At 52.2% G+C, this 18108-nt stretch overlaps 1 protein-coding gene across 3 annotated transcripts; it reads left to right on the top strand.

Annotated features, from left to right (window-relative positions):
* The first annotated feature begins 273 nt into the window (after positions 1–273).
* On the top strand, positions 274–17831 carry L3MBTL2 (L3MBTL histone methyl-lysine binding protein 2). 3 transcript variants are annotated; one of them, XM_030041131.2, is made up of 17 exons: positions 274–341; positions 2012–2279; positions 2525–2658; positions 3004–3127; positions 4131–4210; positions 5132–5249; positions 5535–5669; positions 6349–6437; positions 8097–8328; positions 9047–9126; positions 9735–9839; positions 11040–11187; positions 12044–12126; positions 13989–14223; positions 14991–15056; positions 15998–16120; positions 17019–17831. In XM_030041131.2, the coding sequence occupies exons 1-17, from the start codon at positions 321–323 to the stop codon at positions 17126–17128; spliced, it is 2151 nt and encodes a 716-aa protein (XP_029896991.1). In that variant the 5' UTR covers positions 274–320; the 3' UTR covers positions 17129–17831. The 3 variants fall into 3 exon arrangements, with proteins under 3 accessions (XP_029896991.1, XP_029896992.1, XP_040985485.1); XM_041129551.1 differs by lacking the exon at positions 274–341 and adding an exon at positions 674–947; XM_030041132.2 differs by lacking the exon at positions 14991–15056.
* The last annotated feature ends 277 nt before the right edge of the window (positions 17832–18108 follow it).

Here is an 18108-nt window from a genome sequence, read left to right as displayed (position 1 = left end):
CCCAGCGCCGTGCCCGGGGAGCTGGCAGCGGGGCCCGAGCTCTCCTCCGCCCCGGGCCGGGACCGCCGTGAGGCGCCATCGCGTCTCCTCACCGCCATCGCCTCTCGCCTCTCCTCAGCGCCATCGCCTCCCCTCACCGCCGCCGTGGCGGGCAGAGAACTACAGCTCCCGTCGTGCCCCGCGGGGAAAGAGACAGAGGCGAGAACAAACTCTTCGCTGATTGGTTTTCTCTGCCCGCCTCCCGCCAATCAGATACGCCGCTGGGGGGACGGGGGACGTGCTCCACGCGGGTGAGGCGGGCTAGCGGCGTCCTGGGAGCCATGGAGCAGGACGGGGGCGAGGTGAGCGGCGACGGGCCGGGCCGGGGGCTCCTCCGGGGCCGGGGGTGCGGAGCCGTCCGCTCCTACAGCCGCGGAGCTGCCCGCAGGGTGCTGGGGGAAGCCTTGGGGTAGCGGGCTGGGCCGCCCGGTGCCCTGAGGGAGGACGCGAGGCCCGGGCTGTGTTAGCGGGATAACGGCTGCCGGCGGCCGAGGGGGGACGAGGAGCGCCGGGTCGCCTCCTCCTGGCCGTCGTGGTGTTGTGCCCGCCGCGGCCGTCCACGCTGCCGGGGGCCGGGCTGGTGCCGGAGGGGATGACGGGTCAGACCCGGGCGGGACGGGCCTCTGCGTCCCCCTCGCCGCTCTGAGGGGGCTGCGGGCGGTGCTGTCCTTGCTTGTCAGCCCTGGGAACTTGTAACGTGTCCGCGAGTTTCGTTCGCGTTTGGTGGAAGAGGAACGACCCAAAGATCCTCCCTTCCTACGAGCTGAAGGAAGGTGCACCCCCAGATAGGGGCGAGAGAGAGATGAATGTGCTTTTTTTGGAGGAGTTCAGGCCTTTCAGATGTCAGGAATGCTGTCTGAGCATGTGGATCTGCAGGAGATCAACTCCGTCCTCAGGGAACCACCTGGGTACCTTGGGTCTGTTTTGTGTGAAAGCCAGGGAGGATGTGGGGAGGCAGCACTGAGCAAAGTCTCACCTTCCGTTCCTGCGTCTATAATAATACCCAGGAGCCAGGGATCGGAGGGAGTTTAGCACTGGAAGGTGATGGACTTGCCGCTGATCTTTTGTTGTTGCCCGCTTGGATGAACAACTGTATCCTGATGCCTCGTGTGGCTGTTCCAATCTACCTTTCTGTTCCATCACTCCCTGTGCCGATGCTGCCTTCTTGCTGCTCTTTCACGAGTTGCTAACACCTTCTCCCAGCTTCTTTTGCGCTTATTTGGAGCCCGGTTCAAGATTCTTCTGGTCTGAGAAACAGTCACTGGATTTCTGTGCTCTTTCTTCAGTTGCTGCCTCTCTGCTCTCTTGCTGTTACAGCAAGTACAAAGAGCTAGTGAAGATGTTTAGTTGTGGAGACATCTGGCTGTAGGCAAAAACGTTTAACGAACGTTCTGTTGTCCTGCTGATGCAGCTTCTGAACTGAGGTTAGCTATGGACTATGCAGTTTCCAAAGAACGTGAGCTTTTTCCAGCATCAAGTTTGTCCTGCTGACATCTAGGCTGTACTGGTCTTGTGAGCTGTGGTGGCCAGAGTGTTCAGCTTTGTGCTCTGCGCTGGAAGTTTGCAGTGACTTTAACGTTGATGGTGTATGTGCTGCTGTGCTGTGCAACTGTGCTGGGAGAGACAGCGCCTGGAAGGACGCAGTCTCCTGTCTTCGTCAGCATGGCAGTGTAGTTCCCTGTATTCCTTCCATGTTCTAACTTTTTTCTATGTAGCTGCAGCTCTGTGGCTGTTTGTTTCCTTTTGGGGAGCAGAATGCAGCCTGTGAAAGAGCTGTAAAGGGACCTGTTGCGGGGGTAGTAGCTTCCCTGCTAGCGATTCAGACTCTTGCCTTTGGGGTTGTTACGTGGACTCATTGCTCACCGCGAGGCCTCTCCCCGGTCTAAGAGGGCACCCCCCGGCAATGAAGGCAGATTTATTGTGGGGTGTGGTGTAAAACCTCTATTTTAAAGCAGACTGGCTCTTTTTTCAGTTGGTGTCTACCTTCTGCCACAAAACTTCATCTTTGGAGCGGATGGAGGAGGAAGGCAATGATGATGAGGAGGATGATGAATTGGACATCTTTGGGGGTTATGACAGCTTCCGGGGCTACAACAGCAGCATGGGCAGTGACAGCAGCTCCTGTCTGGATGAGTCTAGTGACGATGAGGTGGCAGACTGGGAAGCTGGAGAGCTTCCAACCTCTCCTGTGCACCAGCCGTCCATAGGCCGGCTCACAGAGGACAGCGGCTCCGAGCCAGGTACTGCCCTGCCTGCCTGTTCTACCTAAAGGACGTGCGTGATGGAAAGAACGAGGGCTGGGGGAGCGGAAGAGTGTATGACTGCACCTTGAATATGCTTTGGGAGCAGCACTGGATTGAGACTGCATTTTCTGGGCTACGTGGGGGAGCTGCTATGTGCCATGAGGGTTAGCTGGATTCAGCTCTGTCCTTGTAATGCATCGACCCTACTAACTGCTCACGTTTTTGTGCCTTCCTTCTCTCAGCTGTGTGCGAGATGTGTGGGATTGTGGGCACCAGGGAAGCTTTCTTCTCCAAGACCAAACGTTTCTGCAGCGTCTCCTGCTCCAGAAGCTACTCCTCAAACTCCAAGAAGGCCAGCATCCTGGCCAGACTGCAGGTGAGTCAAACCCCTGCCTTATTCCCCGGGGATGGAGCAGGACGTGCCTGTACGCAGGGGTGGGTGGTTTCTCTCTAAAGATCAAACTGCCATTACCATGGCTTGTTCTTTCTGCCTGAAGTCCCCACAGAGCACATGCCAGATGAAGGGTGATGCTTCCTAGAAGCTGGGGAAGGACACAGTTATGTTTTACCTGCTGTTTCTTCTTATTCCTGTGAGCATTAGTGAAAATGCTGAAACCTGAAAATCACCCCAAAGAGATGCATGTCCTGCTGGCCAGTTGCAAGGCCTGGCTTCCTCTCCTCTCCGGTGTTACTGATGTTCCTAACGTCGCTTCTTTTGTAGGGGAAGCCACCAACGAAGAAAGCTAAAGTTCTGCACAAGGCAGCCTGGTCGGCCAAGATCGGGGCCTTCCTCCATTCACAGGGCACAGGGCAGCTGGCAGATGGGACACTGACAGGCCAGGATGGTAAGTGTAGTTGAGGTGTGAGGTATAGCTGCTGGAGCCACAGAAATGGGGACACCTGGAGGGCTATAAGCTCTGCAGTCCACTTCCTCACCTCTGGTACACTGCCTTGTACTGAAACAATGTGCGTGGATCGCTCCAACACAAGCTGGCAGGACGCAGGGCACGTCTATCTCCCTCTCCCTGCCGGTGCTAACGGAGCCCTGGTGGGTTCCTGTCCATCCACTATTGCAGCCTCATCCTTGCTCCTGGTGCAACTTGGGCTGAAGCATAAGCTCTCTAGTCACAGTCTTGTGAGCTACTGGCAAAGCTGACTTAAAGGTGCCCTGCTGCTCCCAGCCATTTGCTGCCCCGCTGCCTGTGGGGAGTTATATTTAAGCAGAGTTATTCACTGATCAACTTGAGGAGCAGCCAGTCACTGCAGCTGAAGGAGTAGCAAGCTGCTCTGTTGGGGCAAAAGTGAGCCCCAGGGGGTGGCAGTAGGGATTGATCCCTGAGCATGCTGCTGCTGGAGCAGAGCTGTAGCCGTGGATCAGAAGTGACTGGGTTGAATATCCCAGTGCTTCACTCTGATTTTCCCAGCATCCTCTGGGGAAGCAAGTGCTGCTGCTATGACCCTGCAGTGTTGCTGCTGAGAGGCAAAGCTGCTAAGTGGTTTAGCGCTGAAAGGATGCAGTCACTACTCTCCCCTGAGTGCTTGAGCCCTGGGCTGGATTTGACCCCTTTTCTTGCCCCTCCTGTCCCCCCTTTCCCAAAAGCAAGTGACAGCAAGGATTGATTAAAAATATATTGTGCCTTTTGCGGGGGCTGGTCCCTGTGTGCTTGTAGGATCTAGTTCTCCACCAGGGAAGATGCACTGGAATACAGAGTCCCTGTGTGGTGGGGCAGAGGGCTTTGTCCCAGACCAGGCTGCAACGTGGCTGCAAGCTGTAGTCTAGAGGTAACTGAGCGCTCTGTGCCTCTTCTGTAATCTCACCTGATTTTCTGCTCTCATGTCTGCTTGTAGCACTCGTCCTGGGCTTTGACTGGGGAAAGTACCTGCAGGAGCACGGCTTCAAGGCAGCTCCTGTCAGCTGCTTCAAACACGTGAGTTGTTCTTCGCTGTGCCTCACAGTGTGCATGGGGCCTGTCATATGCATGGGGCTCCCCTGTACTCCTGTGACAAGTGGTGGGGAGAGGCCTGAGGAACTGGTTATTGAGCCTCAGCTGATGCCAGGAAAGAAGTTGGGACTTCTCACAGCTAAGAATGAGAGTCCCACAGGGGGACCGGGAGTTTAGGGGGAGGAAGCAGAGGGGGACTTGGTAGAAGCACTGCTGGTGGTGATGGCCCAGTGCTGGCTGGGGACAGAATTAGTTCTGACTCGGGGGCACAGCAGAAAGCTCCTAGTTGCCTTTGCAGTTTGTGTGGGTGAGCACAGCACAGGGTGATGTGCTGGCCGGAACTGTGCTTATGTGGGCCTGGCAGTAGCTGCCCCTCTAGCATGTCTGGTTCCTATCATACTGATTTGCAGTCCTTATGGGCCAAGTAGCTGAGACAGATATGTGGAAGAATGGCAGTTCTTGGGTATTATAGCAGCCCTAGCCTCTCTGTGTATTAAGACTCACTTCTTATGTTCCTTTTGAGTTGTGATCTGTGATAATACTAACAAAATTTCCTCCTTCTTGAGGATAGGTCAGGAAGGCATGGCAGTTTGATTGATGGTTAGAGATTTTGATACCCTAGAGGAATGGCAGCAGCTACTTTGGGATACCAGGACAGCTGGCAGTAGTTAAGTGTTGCTATACAATGTTTTGCCTTTTGGGATCCTCAGTGAACACCCCAGTGTTGGGACAGTTCGGTTGCATTTCTGCCTGTTGGCAGATATAGAAAGGGTAACACATGCAAGCCTGTGCCTAAGGTGAAAGTGTAGCTGCCTAAAACATGTCTCTGAAAGCTAGAACAAGGGCCTGAGCCCTGCTCTTAACTGTCAACGTCCCTCTCCCAACGTGGCTGCCTCAATCCTTCAGGTGCCGCTCTTCGATCAGTGGGATGATGTGGTGAAAGGTATGAAAGTGGAAGTGCTGAACAGTGATGCTGTTCTCCCCAGCCGTGTGTACTGGATTGCATCCGTCATCCAGACTGTAGGTATGTCTCCAATATAATTCCTGACAGCTGGGGATGGCTAACCTCTGAGGGAAGCTTTAGAGAGCCGAGTGTAGCTGGTCAAGCAAAACATCAGCTCTTTGGAGCTCTGCAACGGCTGAGAGATTTTTGGATGGTTCTGTCTCCAGAATGGCTGGAGAAGGTCTGATAACCTATGCAGAGCTCTGAAGGCTGTGCTGTAGGGACTAAGCCTGTGGTGCCCAACAGGGAGAGGAGAAATGCCTGGCCTCTAATGCCTTTCTCTGGTTGTCTGCTCTGTCCTGGCAGGGTACAGGGCCCTTCTGCGATATGAGGGCTTTGAGAATGATGCCAGCCACGACTTCTGGTGCAATTTGGGCACAGTGGATATTCACCCCATTGGCTGGTGTGCCATCAACAGCAAAATCCTGGTACCACCACAAAGTGAGTTTGGGGCGAGAGGGGTCAGCACGTGCCTGGGCGTGGAGGAGCCTTGGTATATGTCTAGTGCAGTGAGCCAGGTGCTCCCACTGTTCGTGGGACCACAGCTCCATTTGTGCTCTGAGTTACAAGGAACGGTTAGTTCTTTGGGAAGCTGGAGACTGCTTGGATTGCACTCTCCTCATCTCCCTGTGGTTGATCTGGGGGTGTGGGATGCAAAGCTGGTGTCAGACCTATGGACAGAGGCTTATGCAGGTGGCTGTTCCTCCTGACCTTAACCTTTGGGGGAGCTTTTTGGTCCTACATCCTGGACAGTCTCTGGGGAGCGCACTGGATCGATTCCCGGCTCCGCTGGCAGTTAGGAGGATGCCAGTTTAGCAGAATTCTGGCAAGCTGAGGTTTGCTTGGTGTGACTTATGTGTTTTTGCTCTAATACCACTTCCACATCTAGATCAGTGGAGCTGGATGTCTGCTTGGCCCAGTCTATTCTCTTAGTGGTGATCCCTTGCAGCCAGTTGTGAGGGCAAGCCTGCAGAACAGGGTCTGCCCGAGAGCAGGTACAGGATCTGAATGTGAAGAAGGCCTTTTAATGCAAACGGACTCTCAGAGAGGAAGAAAGGTGTAATGTGGTGCTCTAATTCCTTTGGTCATAAAGATGTGCTTTTTCCCTGTTCATATGTAGCTATTCATGCTAAGTACACTGACTGGAGAAGTTACCTCATGAAAAAACTGGTGGGAGCCAGGACCATCCCAGTGGATTTCCACATCAAGGTAAATGTGGGAGGCTGTCATTTTATGTGTGGAAATGAAGCCAAAGCCAAGAGATGTTGTGTGTGTAACATGTCTCTTCTGGTTCTGATCTGTGCAACTCCTGTGTGTCCCCTTGAAACCTGGGCAGGATGGGGCAGTGAGACACCTGTCATGATGCTGTGGGTAATGGCACAGCCCCTGTGCCCCGTCAGCACAACTGTTTCTCCTTCGGGTCGTAGATGGGCTTTAAAAGCTGTTGTCATGTCAACTTGTGCTGGAAAATACTGGGGATGAGTTTGCTTTTTTTGCTGAAGGGAGAGGCCAATGCAGCTCCAGCCTGGCCTTTCCCTGCCCTGTTTCAGTGCTGGGGAATGGCTCTGAGTCAAAAACCTTTGCCTTCAATGTTGGTAGCACAGCAGCTTGTGGGGAGTGAGAGGGGTGCAGGCTCCCTCAAAGTGCATGGAAGCAGCTGCGCCGTGGCCTTGCCAGCTTTATGGTGCTTGTGGTTGTTTTGTGTAGCCTGCGCTGAGGTTAGATCTTGTGGGAGAGAAGAGACTCTTTTGTCACTGGCAACTTTGTAAACCACAGATAGGGAAGACGGTCCCAGAGACAGCAGGCAGGAAGGCAGGTGATGGATTTTCCTGTGTGCAAGGTAATTGGTGACACTGAGCTGGAAATCTTGATGTACTTGGTGTTTTCCTTGTTGCTCCTCAGAAAGTTTAGAGGATGTTTGTAGATGCTTGTTCCTGGGCTGCAGCCTGTAGCTCAAAGCTCACGCCATGGAAGGGAAGTGGTAGAGGGAGACAGATGTTGTCAATATCGTTCTCCCCCCAGCATCCCCACTCTCACCTAATGAACATGAGGTGGAAGGGGGAGACCTTCCCTTAAAAGTTATTCTGGAATCAGGTGTAGGCTGGTTTGGATGTCCGAGTCCATTTTGAGCTGTTGTTTGTAGTTGCTGCACGGTATTCTGGGATTCTCAGTGCCGAAATGTCAGGTGTTCTTTAAACACCCTTGGGTGTTTGTGGATGGGCTAGGCTTTATCAGCAAACTGAAGGTCTCAAAAAAAATCAGTTAGAAGGCAGCCAGTGACTCTTTTCGTGTGCCTGTGCCTTTGAGTCAGTCTGCAGAGTAACTGGCATTGGAGGTGGAATTGGCAGATAGACCATCATGTTGCTCTACCTCTGATCACAGTAAAAAAGTGAAAATAAGGGCCTGACTTCCTTTAAAGTCAACTGAAAATCCCATTGCCCTTTGGGTAGCTATGCCTCTAACTTCCAGCCTTGAAACCTTACGGTCTCATGACTGCAAAAGGCACGCAATTCCTCACTTGGTTCCCGCTGAACAGAAGGGACATCTGTTTCTCATGCTCAGAACGTTCACACAAGGTACTGGCTGAGCGTGGCTGCTGGGCCAGTGTGGGGGTGCCTGTTATAAGGCCACAGCACAGGGGGCACTTAGGGTGCATGTGCCCAACCGTGCTGTCGTGTGGGGGGTTGGCAGCTCCCCATCCCCCTGATGAACCCACTCCTGTGCATCCCTTCTCAGAGGTGTTTCCCAGTCAGCTTTGGGCAGCACAGCAGGTTGGCTAGGATGTCTGTGGGGAAGGGTGTTCTCTGAAGTGTTTGGGGAAGGAAAACACCAAGTGCGATTGATACCTCCTCTGTTGGTTGTTGCTAGATGGCGGAGAGCATGAAGTACCCATTCCGGCAGGGCATGCGGGTGGAGGTGGTGGATAAGAGCCATGTGTCCCGGACACGCATGGCAGTGGTGGACACGGTGATCGGGGGCAGACTGAGACTCCTCTATGAGGATGGCGACAGCGATGATGACTTCTGGTGCCACATGTGGAGTCCCCTCATCCATCCTGTGGGCTGGTCACGGAGAGTCGGCCACAGCATGAAGAAGACAGGTAGGGATCAGGCCACCACAAGCATCTTCTGATTTGCTATGAACTGCCTGGACCCTGCCATTGACACCAGTCTTGACATGCTGGGAGCCAGGCAGTTGCCTCAGGACCCAACAGATAAAGTCTACGTAGTCATGTGTCTGCTGCTTTTCCCCCTGGATAGATAAAAGCCCAGTGATCTGCTGCCATAGGTCAGGACAGGGGGACTGTAGGGTTTCTTACCTGAAGCAGATAGTCTATGCCTACAGTGTGAGAATGCAGAGTTTGCAACATCACAGATGTTTATAGTCTTTTTGAGGAAATTCATGCTGGCTTCTGTAAGACTGGATGCCGTCAGGTTGTGTTTTTCTGGACTTTACAGAGAGGAATTGTTGATAAGCTTAGACTGGCAGAAAAGACCAAGACTCAAGCCCTGCTGATCCTTTTGGTTGTGTCTCCCTTCCTTGCTGCCTCTCTCTGGTGATTACAGCTGCATGAATAGGTGTCACCACTAGTGCTCAGGAAGCTCAGCCATCTGCTTTTGAGAAAGCCCTGCATCACAGCCTATGTTATGAGAAGGTGTAGAGGGACTGACCTGTTCTTTTTATTACTCTTCTCATGGTCTCTGATCTACGTCTTTTACAGCAGCTGAGCTCTCACCAGAGAATTAATAACCAGTGTGTTTTCTTACTGCAGTTGCTGCAGGTTTTTTAGCTCTCTTTGTTTCTTCCATTCCTCACAGAAGAAAAACGCAGTGACATGGCAAACCATCCCACCTTCCGGAAGATTTACTGTGATGCTATCCCCTATCTGTTTAAGAAGGTAGGACAAGTTTGCCTTTCTGTGTTGGCCACAGCAGAGGAAGCCATGATACCACTTCCTTCCTTGGGTGTATATATATATATATATTGCTGTGTGGATTGTTGAGGATGGCTCATTTGTCTCTCTTACAGCTAAAGGGCAGTAAGGTGTTTGGGGTGTCAAGGCTGTGGTTGGGCAGGGGCAGGTCAAAATAGAAAGATGGAAGAACTAGAAGACGACAACAACAGATTGAGGGACTTGATTGAAAGGCAAGCAGTTGCTTGGAGCTTTGAGTTGGAGAGGGAAGACGATTGCATGGGAGAGACCAGTTCCGACAAGGAGCTGGACCATATTGATAAGGACTGAGGTGAGAAGGAGGCTTGCTTTGCTGTGGAGCAGTAGCTGAGTGCTGGGCCCAGTTCTCTGACTGACCAGAGCCTTGGCAGGAGTTTGCTGACACAAACAGAGCGTTGGTTTGGCTGCCTCTTTATATTTCTTTTAATACTTCTTCTTTCCCCTCCCAACTTGGGTTGAGCCAAGTAAAGAAGCTCTAATCCTGTTTGCACTTGGCACGCTTGGTGTCAGGATGGAACTGTCCCATACCCCTGACAGCACATGGTCTCCCTTAGGTACGGGCTGTCTATGCTGAAGGTGGATGGTTTGAGGAAGGCATGAAACTGGAGGCTATTGATCCCCTGAATCTGGGCAACATTTGCGTGGCCACTGTTTGCAAGGTAAGCTCAGTGGGCGAAAGAGGGTCTACTGTGTTTACCTGAGATAACCCAGCCTCTCCTCAGGTCTTTGCAAATGAGTAAGACCGGGTAGGATTTTGCATGAGGGAGAAGAGAGGGCTGTCAAGAAAGGTAGGCAGGTGGTGTGTGGAGGGAATTGGGGCGTTACCTCAGAGGTCTGAGAAGCTGATGAGACCAGCAGTTGCCCATGTGTGCCTAAGTGGATAGCATGAAGATGAGCATGCTTGGTCTGCAAGCTAACTGTCCAGTGTGTGTGACTGGCAGCCACCCTTTCTTCACCCTTGGGCATGCAGTAGGGAAGATTTATTCTCCAGTTCTTGGCGTGCATAAAGAGAGGCCTCTGTAGTGCTGCCTTGAGGAGAGAAAGGAGAGGGGAAGAGTTGTGGGATGACCTCTGTGTGGGGAATGGGATGTATCTGTATGGGCAGCATTCACTGGTGCAGGAAGCTGAGGATGGATGTGTCTCCTGCAGTCTCTCTTGATGAGGTGGTAATGAGCTCTACTCCTGTGCTAGTGTTGGGAAGTAAATTGCTTGGCCAGGTTTCCTCAGTGAGGTGTGTTGCATGTCCTGAAGTATAGCATCAACTTGGGCTCTTCCTTCTCCCTCAAGAAGCGGTTTGCCATTGTAGAACCCAAGCAGAGGACTTTGACACTTGGGGTTTGGCAGGGGGATGCTAGGAAAGCTCTTTGTATCTGTAAAACGTTTCCTTCAGCCATTGCTTGGAAATGTGAAGAAGTTGGGGCAGACATGCCTATCACATTTGGTAGGCACCAGTTACCATTGAGTGACAGGATGGGACAAGTCTTGTTGCTGTAGGAAGTGGCAAGTCTGAAGGTGGCGCCCTTCCGTTCTGCCCAGTAACAAATTCATGACCTGGCTGGTGTAGGTCTCTGGGCTGCCAATAAAGTCCATTTCTGAGGGAGGATGGAGCTCCTGATTGTTTGTGGCTGAGTCCTTTTCACAAGGTTATTAGTGTTGGTCCCAGTCCTGTAGAAATTGCTGCTTTGGGGATCAGCTTGTGTTGACTAACATATCAGGAGAAGCTACAGTGTGCCCTGGAGCATATAACATTGCATTTTACTATCTAGTGGCAATTGTGATCCATCTAGGGGGGGACCTTTGAGAGGAGAGGCTTTAGAGCAAGTGAAGCTCTACACTCATGCCCTTCACTCCCATCTCAGGTCCTCTTGGATGGGTATCTCATGATCAGCATTGATGGAGCCACATCTGCTGATGGCTCTGACTGGTTCTGCTATCATGCCTCCTCGCATGCCATCTTCCCTGTCAACTTCTGTCAGAAGAACAGCATCGAACTGACCCCTCCAAAAGGTGAGGTTTGGACTCTGCCCTGTGGTACAAACCTGCACGCAGAATCTGCTGGGCTGTGCTTTTCTGAGAGGTGTCAGGTTCAGATGAATCAAAACCACACAGTCCCAGTCTGCCTGTTTTTTGGGGAGGTAGGGCTGGTTCAGAGAGCCAGTCCATTTGAGCTCTGCCCATATACCAAGTCTTGGTACTTTATGGAAGGAAGTAACGTCTCCAAAGGGCATTAATGGCATGGTGGTTAGCTCCTGGCAGATCAGTGGGAGAGGTGTACGATCCCCAAACTGAACAGAATCAAAAGCTTAAAGGACAAGGAGGGTGGGAAGGGATAAGTAAAGCCATTGCTGCTTGACTCAGTACTTAAAAGTGGCAGGAATCACCTCTGTTCTTCTTGTATGAATAAATCTGAGACCAGTCCTGAGCGGAGTCCCTAGGAGTGGTTTTACCACCTCATCTGGCCATACCCCAAAAAGGCCTGCTCTGAATTTCTGTATTGCAGCACTTTTGTGCAGTGCTATGCTATCTTCCTTTGATGTTCCTGCTGGTGGGAGAAAGATTGGTCTTGGTGGTGTGTTCTGAATATACTTCTTCCTGCCTGCTGCTTCTCCTCGCCTTTCTCTGTGGTCTAGATACATTCAGAGTTGCAACTTGCGCTTTTCTGTATTTGCCCACTGGAGGGGGGTGCTGGAATGCCATGGAATCTGTGCACTAGATTTATGTCCAAGATCAGGCTGTACGTGCTGGTTTATGAAACTGCTTTGCAACCAGTTGCTATGCCTCCTTCCTGCCTATTCTGCCTCTTCCCCCAGCTGGTCTACCCAGTGACTGCCTTTTTCCCTCTTACCATTTCTTCCTGCTGCAGGGCAAGACGCAAAGACCTTCAACTGGGAGAGTTACCTGGAAAAGACAAAATCAAGACCTGTTCCAGCACGGCTCTTCAACACAGTGAGTGCTGCCAGGAAGAGGAGATGTGTAGGGATGCTTGCAGTCAGCAAGAAGGAGTGCAAGAGCTCTGGCTGTCACAGAATGGTTGAGTTGAGGTGGAAGGGACCTCTGGAGGTCATCTTCTCCACCCCCCTGCTCAGTCAGGGTCACCTATAGCAGGTTGCCCAGGACCATGTCCAGACAGCTTTTGAGTATCTCCAAAGATGGAGACTCCACAACCTCCCTGGGCAACCTGTGCCAGTGCTCAGTCACCCTCTCAGTAAACAGTGTTTCCTGATGTTCAGAGGGAACCAACCTCCTGTGTTTCAGCCTGTCCCCATTGCCTCTGGTCCTGTCCCTGGGCACCACTGAGAAGAGCCTGGCTCCATCTTCTTTGTACCCTCCCTTCAGGCATTTATACACACTGATAAGATCCCCCTGAGCCTTCTCTTCTCCAGGCTGAACAGTTCCAGCTCTCTCAGCCTTTCTTCATAGGAGAGGTGCTCCAGTCCCTTCATCATCTTCATGGCCCTTTGCTGGACTCTCTCCAGTATGTCCATGTCTCTCCTATACTGGGGAGCCCAGAACTGGACACAGCATGCTAGGTGTGGCCTCACCAGTGCTGAGTAGAGGGGAAGGATCACCTCTCTTGATCTGCTGGGAACATTCCTCCTAATGCAGCCCAGGTTACCATTAGCTGCCTTTGTGCCAAGGGCACGTTGCTGGCTCCTGTTCAACTTGGTGTCCACCAGGATCCCCAGGCCCTTTTCTGCCAAGCTGCTTTCCAGCCACTCGGCCCCCAACATGTCCTGGTGCCTGGGGTTGTTCCTCCCCAGGTGCAGGACTTTACATTTCCTTTTGTTGAACTGCGTGAGGTTCCTGTCAGACCATTTCTCCAGCTTGTCAAGGTCCCTCTGGATGGCAGCACAACCCTCTAGTGTATCAGTCTCTCCACCCAGTTTTGTATCACCAGCAAACTTGCCGAGTTTGATGTGACACTCTGTCATGTCATCGAGATAATTAATGAAGGTGTTGAACAGGATAGGATCCAGTCTTGACCCCTCGGGTACACCGCTAATTACTAGCCTCCAGCTAGCTTCATGCCACTAATTACCATCCTCTGGGCCCAGCCACTCAGCCAGTTTTCAGTCCACCTCACTGTCTCCTCATCCAGCCTATACTTTCATCAGCTTCTCTGTGGGGATCTTATGGGAGACAGTGTCAGAAGCCTTCCTGAAATCAGGATAGACAATATCCAGTGTCTCTACTGAGCTGCTCTTTGCTGCCAGTCAACACTTCTAAGGACAGCCCAAGGCACAGGAGTATGTACTCTCCAAGTAAAGGCCCTGTTTGGCTGGTTGGGACAAGCAGTGTCATGCCTTTGTGGATGTAATGATATCTTGGTCCCTCTGAGTGTGACCTGCGATTCTCTAGTGTTTCCAGGAGCTGGAGGCTCCTGGTGGGTTCTGCACTGCTTATTGCCTGTGGACATGTGGCTGGCATGTGGGTGGAGGGGGTCTCCATCAGCAAAACTGCTGCAGCACCTGGGCCTGTGCTGGTCTTTCTGATTTCCCAGGGCTATCTCAGCTTAATGGTTTGATCAGGTGTCCCTTAACTGCTGCCCGCTGCTCCCCCTAGGTCAGGATCTTGTTTCTAAAGGCTGGGCTGAGATTCACTAAGGACACAGCTGGCCTTGGATCTTTTCCATGTGTGCCCCCTTCTGTTTCACAACTGGTTCATTCTGTTGCGTGACTGTGGGCTTGTTCTCTCTCTGCTGGCTTTAAGCTGGAGGCAAGCCTGTTCTAGGGTGCTGGTGGCCAGAGGTGGGTTTGGACTGGGTGCAATGGCCTTGGGTTTCCTTTTTTCATTTTTTCTGCACTCAGGACTGCCCAAACCACGGCTTCAAGGCAGGCATGAAGGTGGAAGCAGTGGACCTGATGGAGCCCCGGCTCATCTGTGTGGCCACGGTGAAGCGTGTAGTCCAACGTCTCCTTAGCATCCATTTTGATGGCTGGGACAACGAGTATGACCAGTGGGTGGACTGCGAGTCTCCAGACATTTATCCTGTGGGGTGGTGTGAGCTGACAGGCTACCAGCTTCAACCACCTGTTGTTCCAGGTGAGTGAAAATTTTACTGTGGTTTCTAACGCTAGAGGCACATTTCCTCCTGCTCTGTGAGTGGCTCGTCCTTTTTCTGGGCCTTGTAGGGAGGAGAAAATTGCCTCCTTGATTTGTGCTGGCCACCATAAGTCTTCCTCTGCTGCCACACATGCTAGCAGCTGGCAGCGGGAGGAGTCTGTGGTGGGGAGAAAACAGCCTGAGATTTGAGGTTGGCTCTATTTTCCCTCTGTACCCCCACCTGCATACCAACAGAGAATTGCTCCCAATGAAGCTGGGTAGAGTTCTAGGTGGTCCTGTCCCTGTACAGCTCCCTTTTACTAAGAGTACCTACAACCTCAGCCAGGTAGCAGGGGGAGCTTGGCCCCTGCTCCCTTTTCTCATCAATTCTATGACTCTGTCTGTAAAAGGTAAGAGCATCCCTCTCAAGTGTTGATTCCTTCCCTTGTCACAGGGAGGCCACTGCCTCACCCTTGCAGATGTTTTCCTTCTTGTCCCAAGCTACGAATCTTGTTTCTTTACTGCCCCTGCCAAATCTCTACTGGGCCTCTCTCCCCTACGCTGCCCCAGCCTGCCGCCCTGGGCCCTCGCCTGGAAGCACAGACAGCAACTGCACTAGAGCCTTGCTTTCCCCTCACCTGGTTGTCTTGGGAGAGGGCATTGGCTCGGGGGGACGGGTATATCTTGTTTCTCGGTTATGTCACTTCATCCCAGTTACCTACTGGTTATGGGACTTGGCTTTCGTTTCCCTCTCATCTCCATGACAGAGCCCACAACTCCAGTGAAGGCCAAGGAGGTGCCCAAGAAGAAGAAGAAACCCTATGGAAAGAAGAGTGAGTGATGTTTGATTAGTGCCCTCCCGCTCGCTCGCAGGCTGGGCCCAGTTAGAGGAACCCTGTCCATGTCCCGTCAGAGCAGGAGAGAGAGGCCTTGTGTTGCTGTGGATGCCCTCAGTCAGCTGTGGGTCTGACAACACAGCTTCATCCTCCGTCACTGCCCTATTACCTAAAAGAGCAGAGCTGTGTGTGTGGGAAGGACCTGTTCTGCAGTCTGTTTTCTGTTGGCTGAGGTATAGATGGTGCTTGCTTCCAGGCGTGAGGTTGTGCTGCTTTCCCTACTGTGTCCGTGGTCGGAGGGAGACTGTTTGCTGCAGCTGGAGGGTAGCTGGAGAGCAACCCTGCCTGCTTTGTGCTGAGGGAAAGAAGGCCTTAAGGTGGCTGAAGAGGCCAGTAGTGGGGCTGGACCATGTTATTGTTTCATCTTGTCGTTGTCGTCATTGTTGCAGTAGCTGTGGCAAATCATGTGTAGACAGACAAGAAATTCCTTCCTGGGGGGTGGAGAGGAAAGGACATCTAAAGAATATAAAGACGTTCAACTTAAATAAAAACGTCAGCTAAAAATGAAAACATTAATGCTACAGTGTCCATGCCTTGCAGCCAACATGCCTATTGCCTAGGACTAGACCCAGACAGGTAAGCAAAGCTGACTCCAGACCAATTCCAACAGGACCTGCTCCTTGGAAGTTAAGCACATGCTGAAGTGCCTTGCCTTTAATGAAGGAGAACACGGAGGAGCATATTTTGAGATGTTGACTATAGAGTTTTTCTCCAGTAGGCCATTTCTGTCGAGTAACCAGTTGGCAGCTAATGACCATGTAGCTTGCTGGTCAGTTGTGCTGGTGCCTGGCCTGTGGTTTCTCAGTGGAGCAGGGTTGCTGATTTTCCAGGGGAGAAGAAACACACTTTTCCCCATGCTCTGTTATCTCTTTGTTAAGGAAAAAAGTTACCTGCCAAAAGCCGCAACATCAAGCAGACTGTCAAGAAGCCTTCCACCCTGAAGATAAAACGAGAAGCAAAAGCTGCCAGCAAGGCTTTGCCAGAGCCAGCACCTGATGAGAGTAAGGGAACGAGTTACCCTACCCAGCAGCCACATTCAACTCTCTCGCGTACGCCCTGTGTGCCACCGGCTCTCCCGAGGCCTGTGCTGCCGCTTGGCCATTAAGTCATGGGTGCCCCCAGGCAGGGAAAGGCAGCACCGTGGCAAATGTCCTTCCCCACTCCTCCAGAGACAGAGAGAGTGGAAGAAAGCCTTTGCCTGCTTTTCCTGGGAAGGTTTGCCTCCTGAGAAGGTTTGGTGGCACCAGTACAGCTAGATACTGCGATACTGCTGATGCCTGCTGAGGACCTGACTGCCCTGCTGAGCAGCCTGGTTGTGTGAGGTCAGTTAGGGAGGAGAGACAAGGTGGACATGTCAAAGTTGTGCTGTCACGTCCCAGTCCCCATAAGGGCTGTCGCAGCATGTGAATGCACCCCATCGTGCTGAGCATCAAGAGATGTGGTGACCAGAAGAGCATCTGGCAGCTGGGTCACCTGCCAACCCTAATGGGTGCTGGGGAAGAGGGTGGGTGAGGTGCTTTGTGCACATGGGGACGGAGCCTCACAAAGGTCCCGTTGCTCACAGAGGTTTAATTTCCCCTGTGCAGACCCAGGCAGGTAGAGAATGGACCACACTGGCTGTTCCTCCCTCAGCCCTAGGAGAAGTTGTTCTTGGGAGCGGGCAGCTGAATGCTGCCAGGGTTTAGCCCCATCCTGATTGCTGCTGTGACCATGGATAGATCTGTGCTAGCAAGACAGGGCTGCCTGTGGTAAGGGACCCTCAAGAAGTGGGCTGGAAACCTGGGGCATTTTGAGTATCTGCGTGAACAGAGCTGGTTCTGGGGTGCTGCAGGTAGAGCAAGGTAGCATGGGTTGATTTTACTTACTTATTTTTCCCTCTCTTTTTCTGTCTCTTGCCAGTCATTGCTGTGCAGGTGAAAGAAGAAACCATTGACCCCTCGATAGCAGAGTTTGGAGCCACAGAGCTTCCCGTTCCCATCAGCAGCATAAAGCAGGAGGTCACAGACTGATCCTGGAGTATCCCCAGCTGCCCACAGCAGACTGCGCTTCACCTTGTGGCTCTTTGGGGAATGTCCTGGCAAAGGGAAGCGGAAGACTAACAGGGCCTTCCCTTTTTGAAGCAAACCACCCTGCAATATCATAACTCTGCTTTCCTGGTGTGCAAGAAAGTTTCCCCCAGACTTGTAATTTTAAGCCCTGGGAAACAGACTCCAGAAAGGCTGCAGGCACGCTGAGGAGCCTGACCAGGGTGGCTGCTGGGGTTGTGTGTGCCTCGCTTTAAAGGCACCTTTCCTAGCAGGAACTCCCAATGGGGAAAGAGGCTGCCAGAGCACGAAGGGGCGGTTTGGATTCTCGGCTGTGGCTGGAAGTGGTGAGCTGCAGTCTGAGATGATATGTGCAGGTCACATGCGTCAGGAATTCAGCTGCCCTCGTAGGACGTTGGTGCTGTGCTCCCTGGTCTAGGCCCTGCAACCCTTGAGAAAGTCAGAACAGGAAGAGTGGAAAGAAGTGAAAAAACAAAAAGGGATGGTGATGCCCCTTGAGGGAGCAAGAGACCTTTTTGAGTGTCATCATTTCTTGCTTTTTGAACCCAGAACTGCAGAGGACATGGTGCACTGTTTGAATTTTTAATTTTTTAGCAGTCCTACTGTAAATTTGATCTACGATCTGTACCCTAAAGCCCTGCAAATTAAACTTGAGGAAGAGGCCAAAGGCCTGTGTATTGTTTTACAGGTCACCAAAATACCAGGGTTAGCCAAGGTGGGGAGGAGAAGAGGGCTGTAGGTGGGTTAGTATAAGTAAACAGTGTTTTGGGTCTTTTTGAGGCATGCAGTAGGGTTTTCCTGTCCACTCACCCCTCTCTACTTGCCAGTTCTGCTTAAGGGCTGAATATCTAATGTGCAAGAGCACATTAGATAACTTAAGGCAGGGGATGCTGTTTCCCATTTTAGAGCAAAGCTGTAGCATTTCTCTCTTTCCCCAGCCTGGC

The sequence above is a fragment of the Aquila chrysaetos genome, chromosome 17, assembly GCF_900496995.4.
Source record: "Aquila chrysaetos chrysaetos chromosome 17, bAquChr1.4, whole genome shotgun sequence".
NCBI lineage: Eukaryota > Metazoa > Chordata > Aves > Accipitriformes > Accipitridae > Aquila > Aquila chrysaetos.
The sequence above is the reverse complement of the archived record's forward strand: the minus strand, read 5'-3'. Positions and strand labels throughout refer to the sequence as shown.

Excerpts from the sequence above, each read along its gene's own strand:
- L3MBTL2 (XM_030041131.2), top strand. The coding sequence starts at position 321 with ATGGAGCAGGACGGGGGCGAG. Across the intron at positions 8,329-9,046 it reads CCACAGCATGAAGAAGACAG|AAGAAAAACGCAGTGACATG; the intron begins GTAGGGATCAGG and ends CATTCCTCACAG. Across the intron at positions 9,840-11,039 it reads GCGTGGCCACTGTTTGCAAG|GTCCTCTTGGATGGGTATCT; the intron begins GTAAGCTCAGTG and ends CTCCCATCTCAG.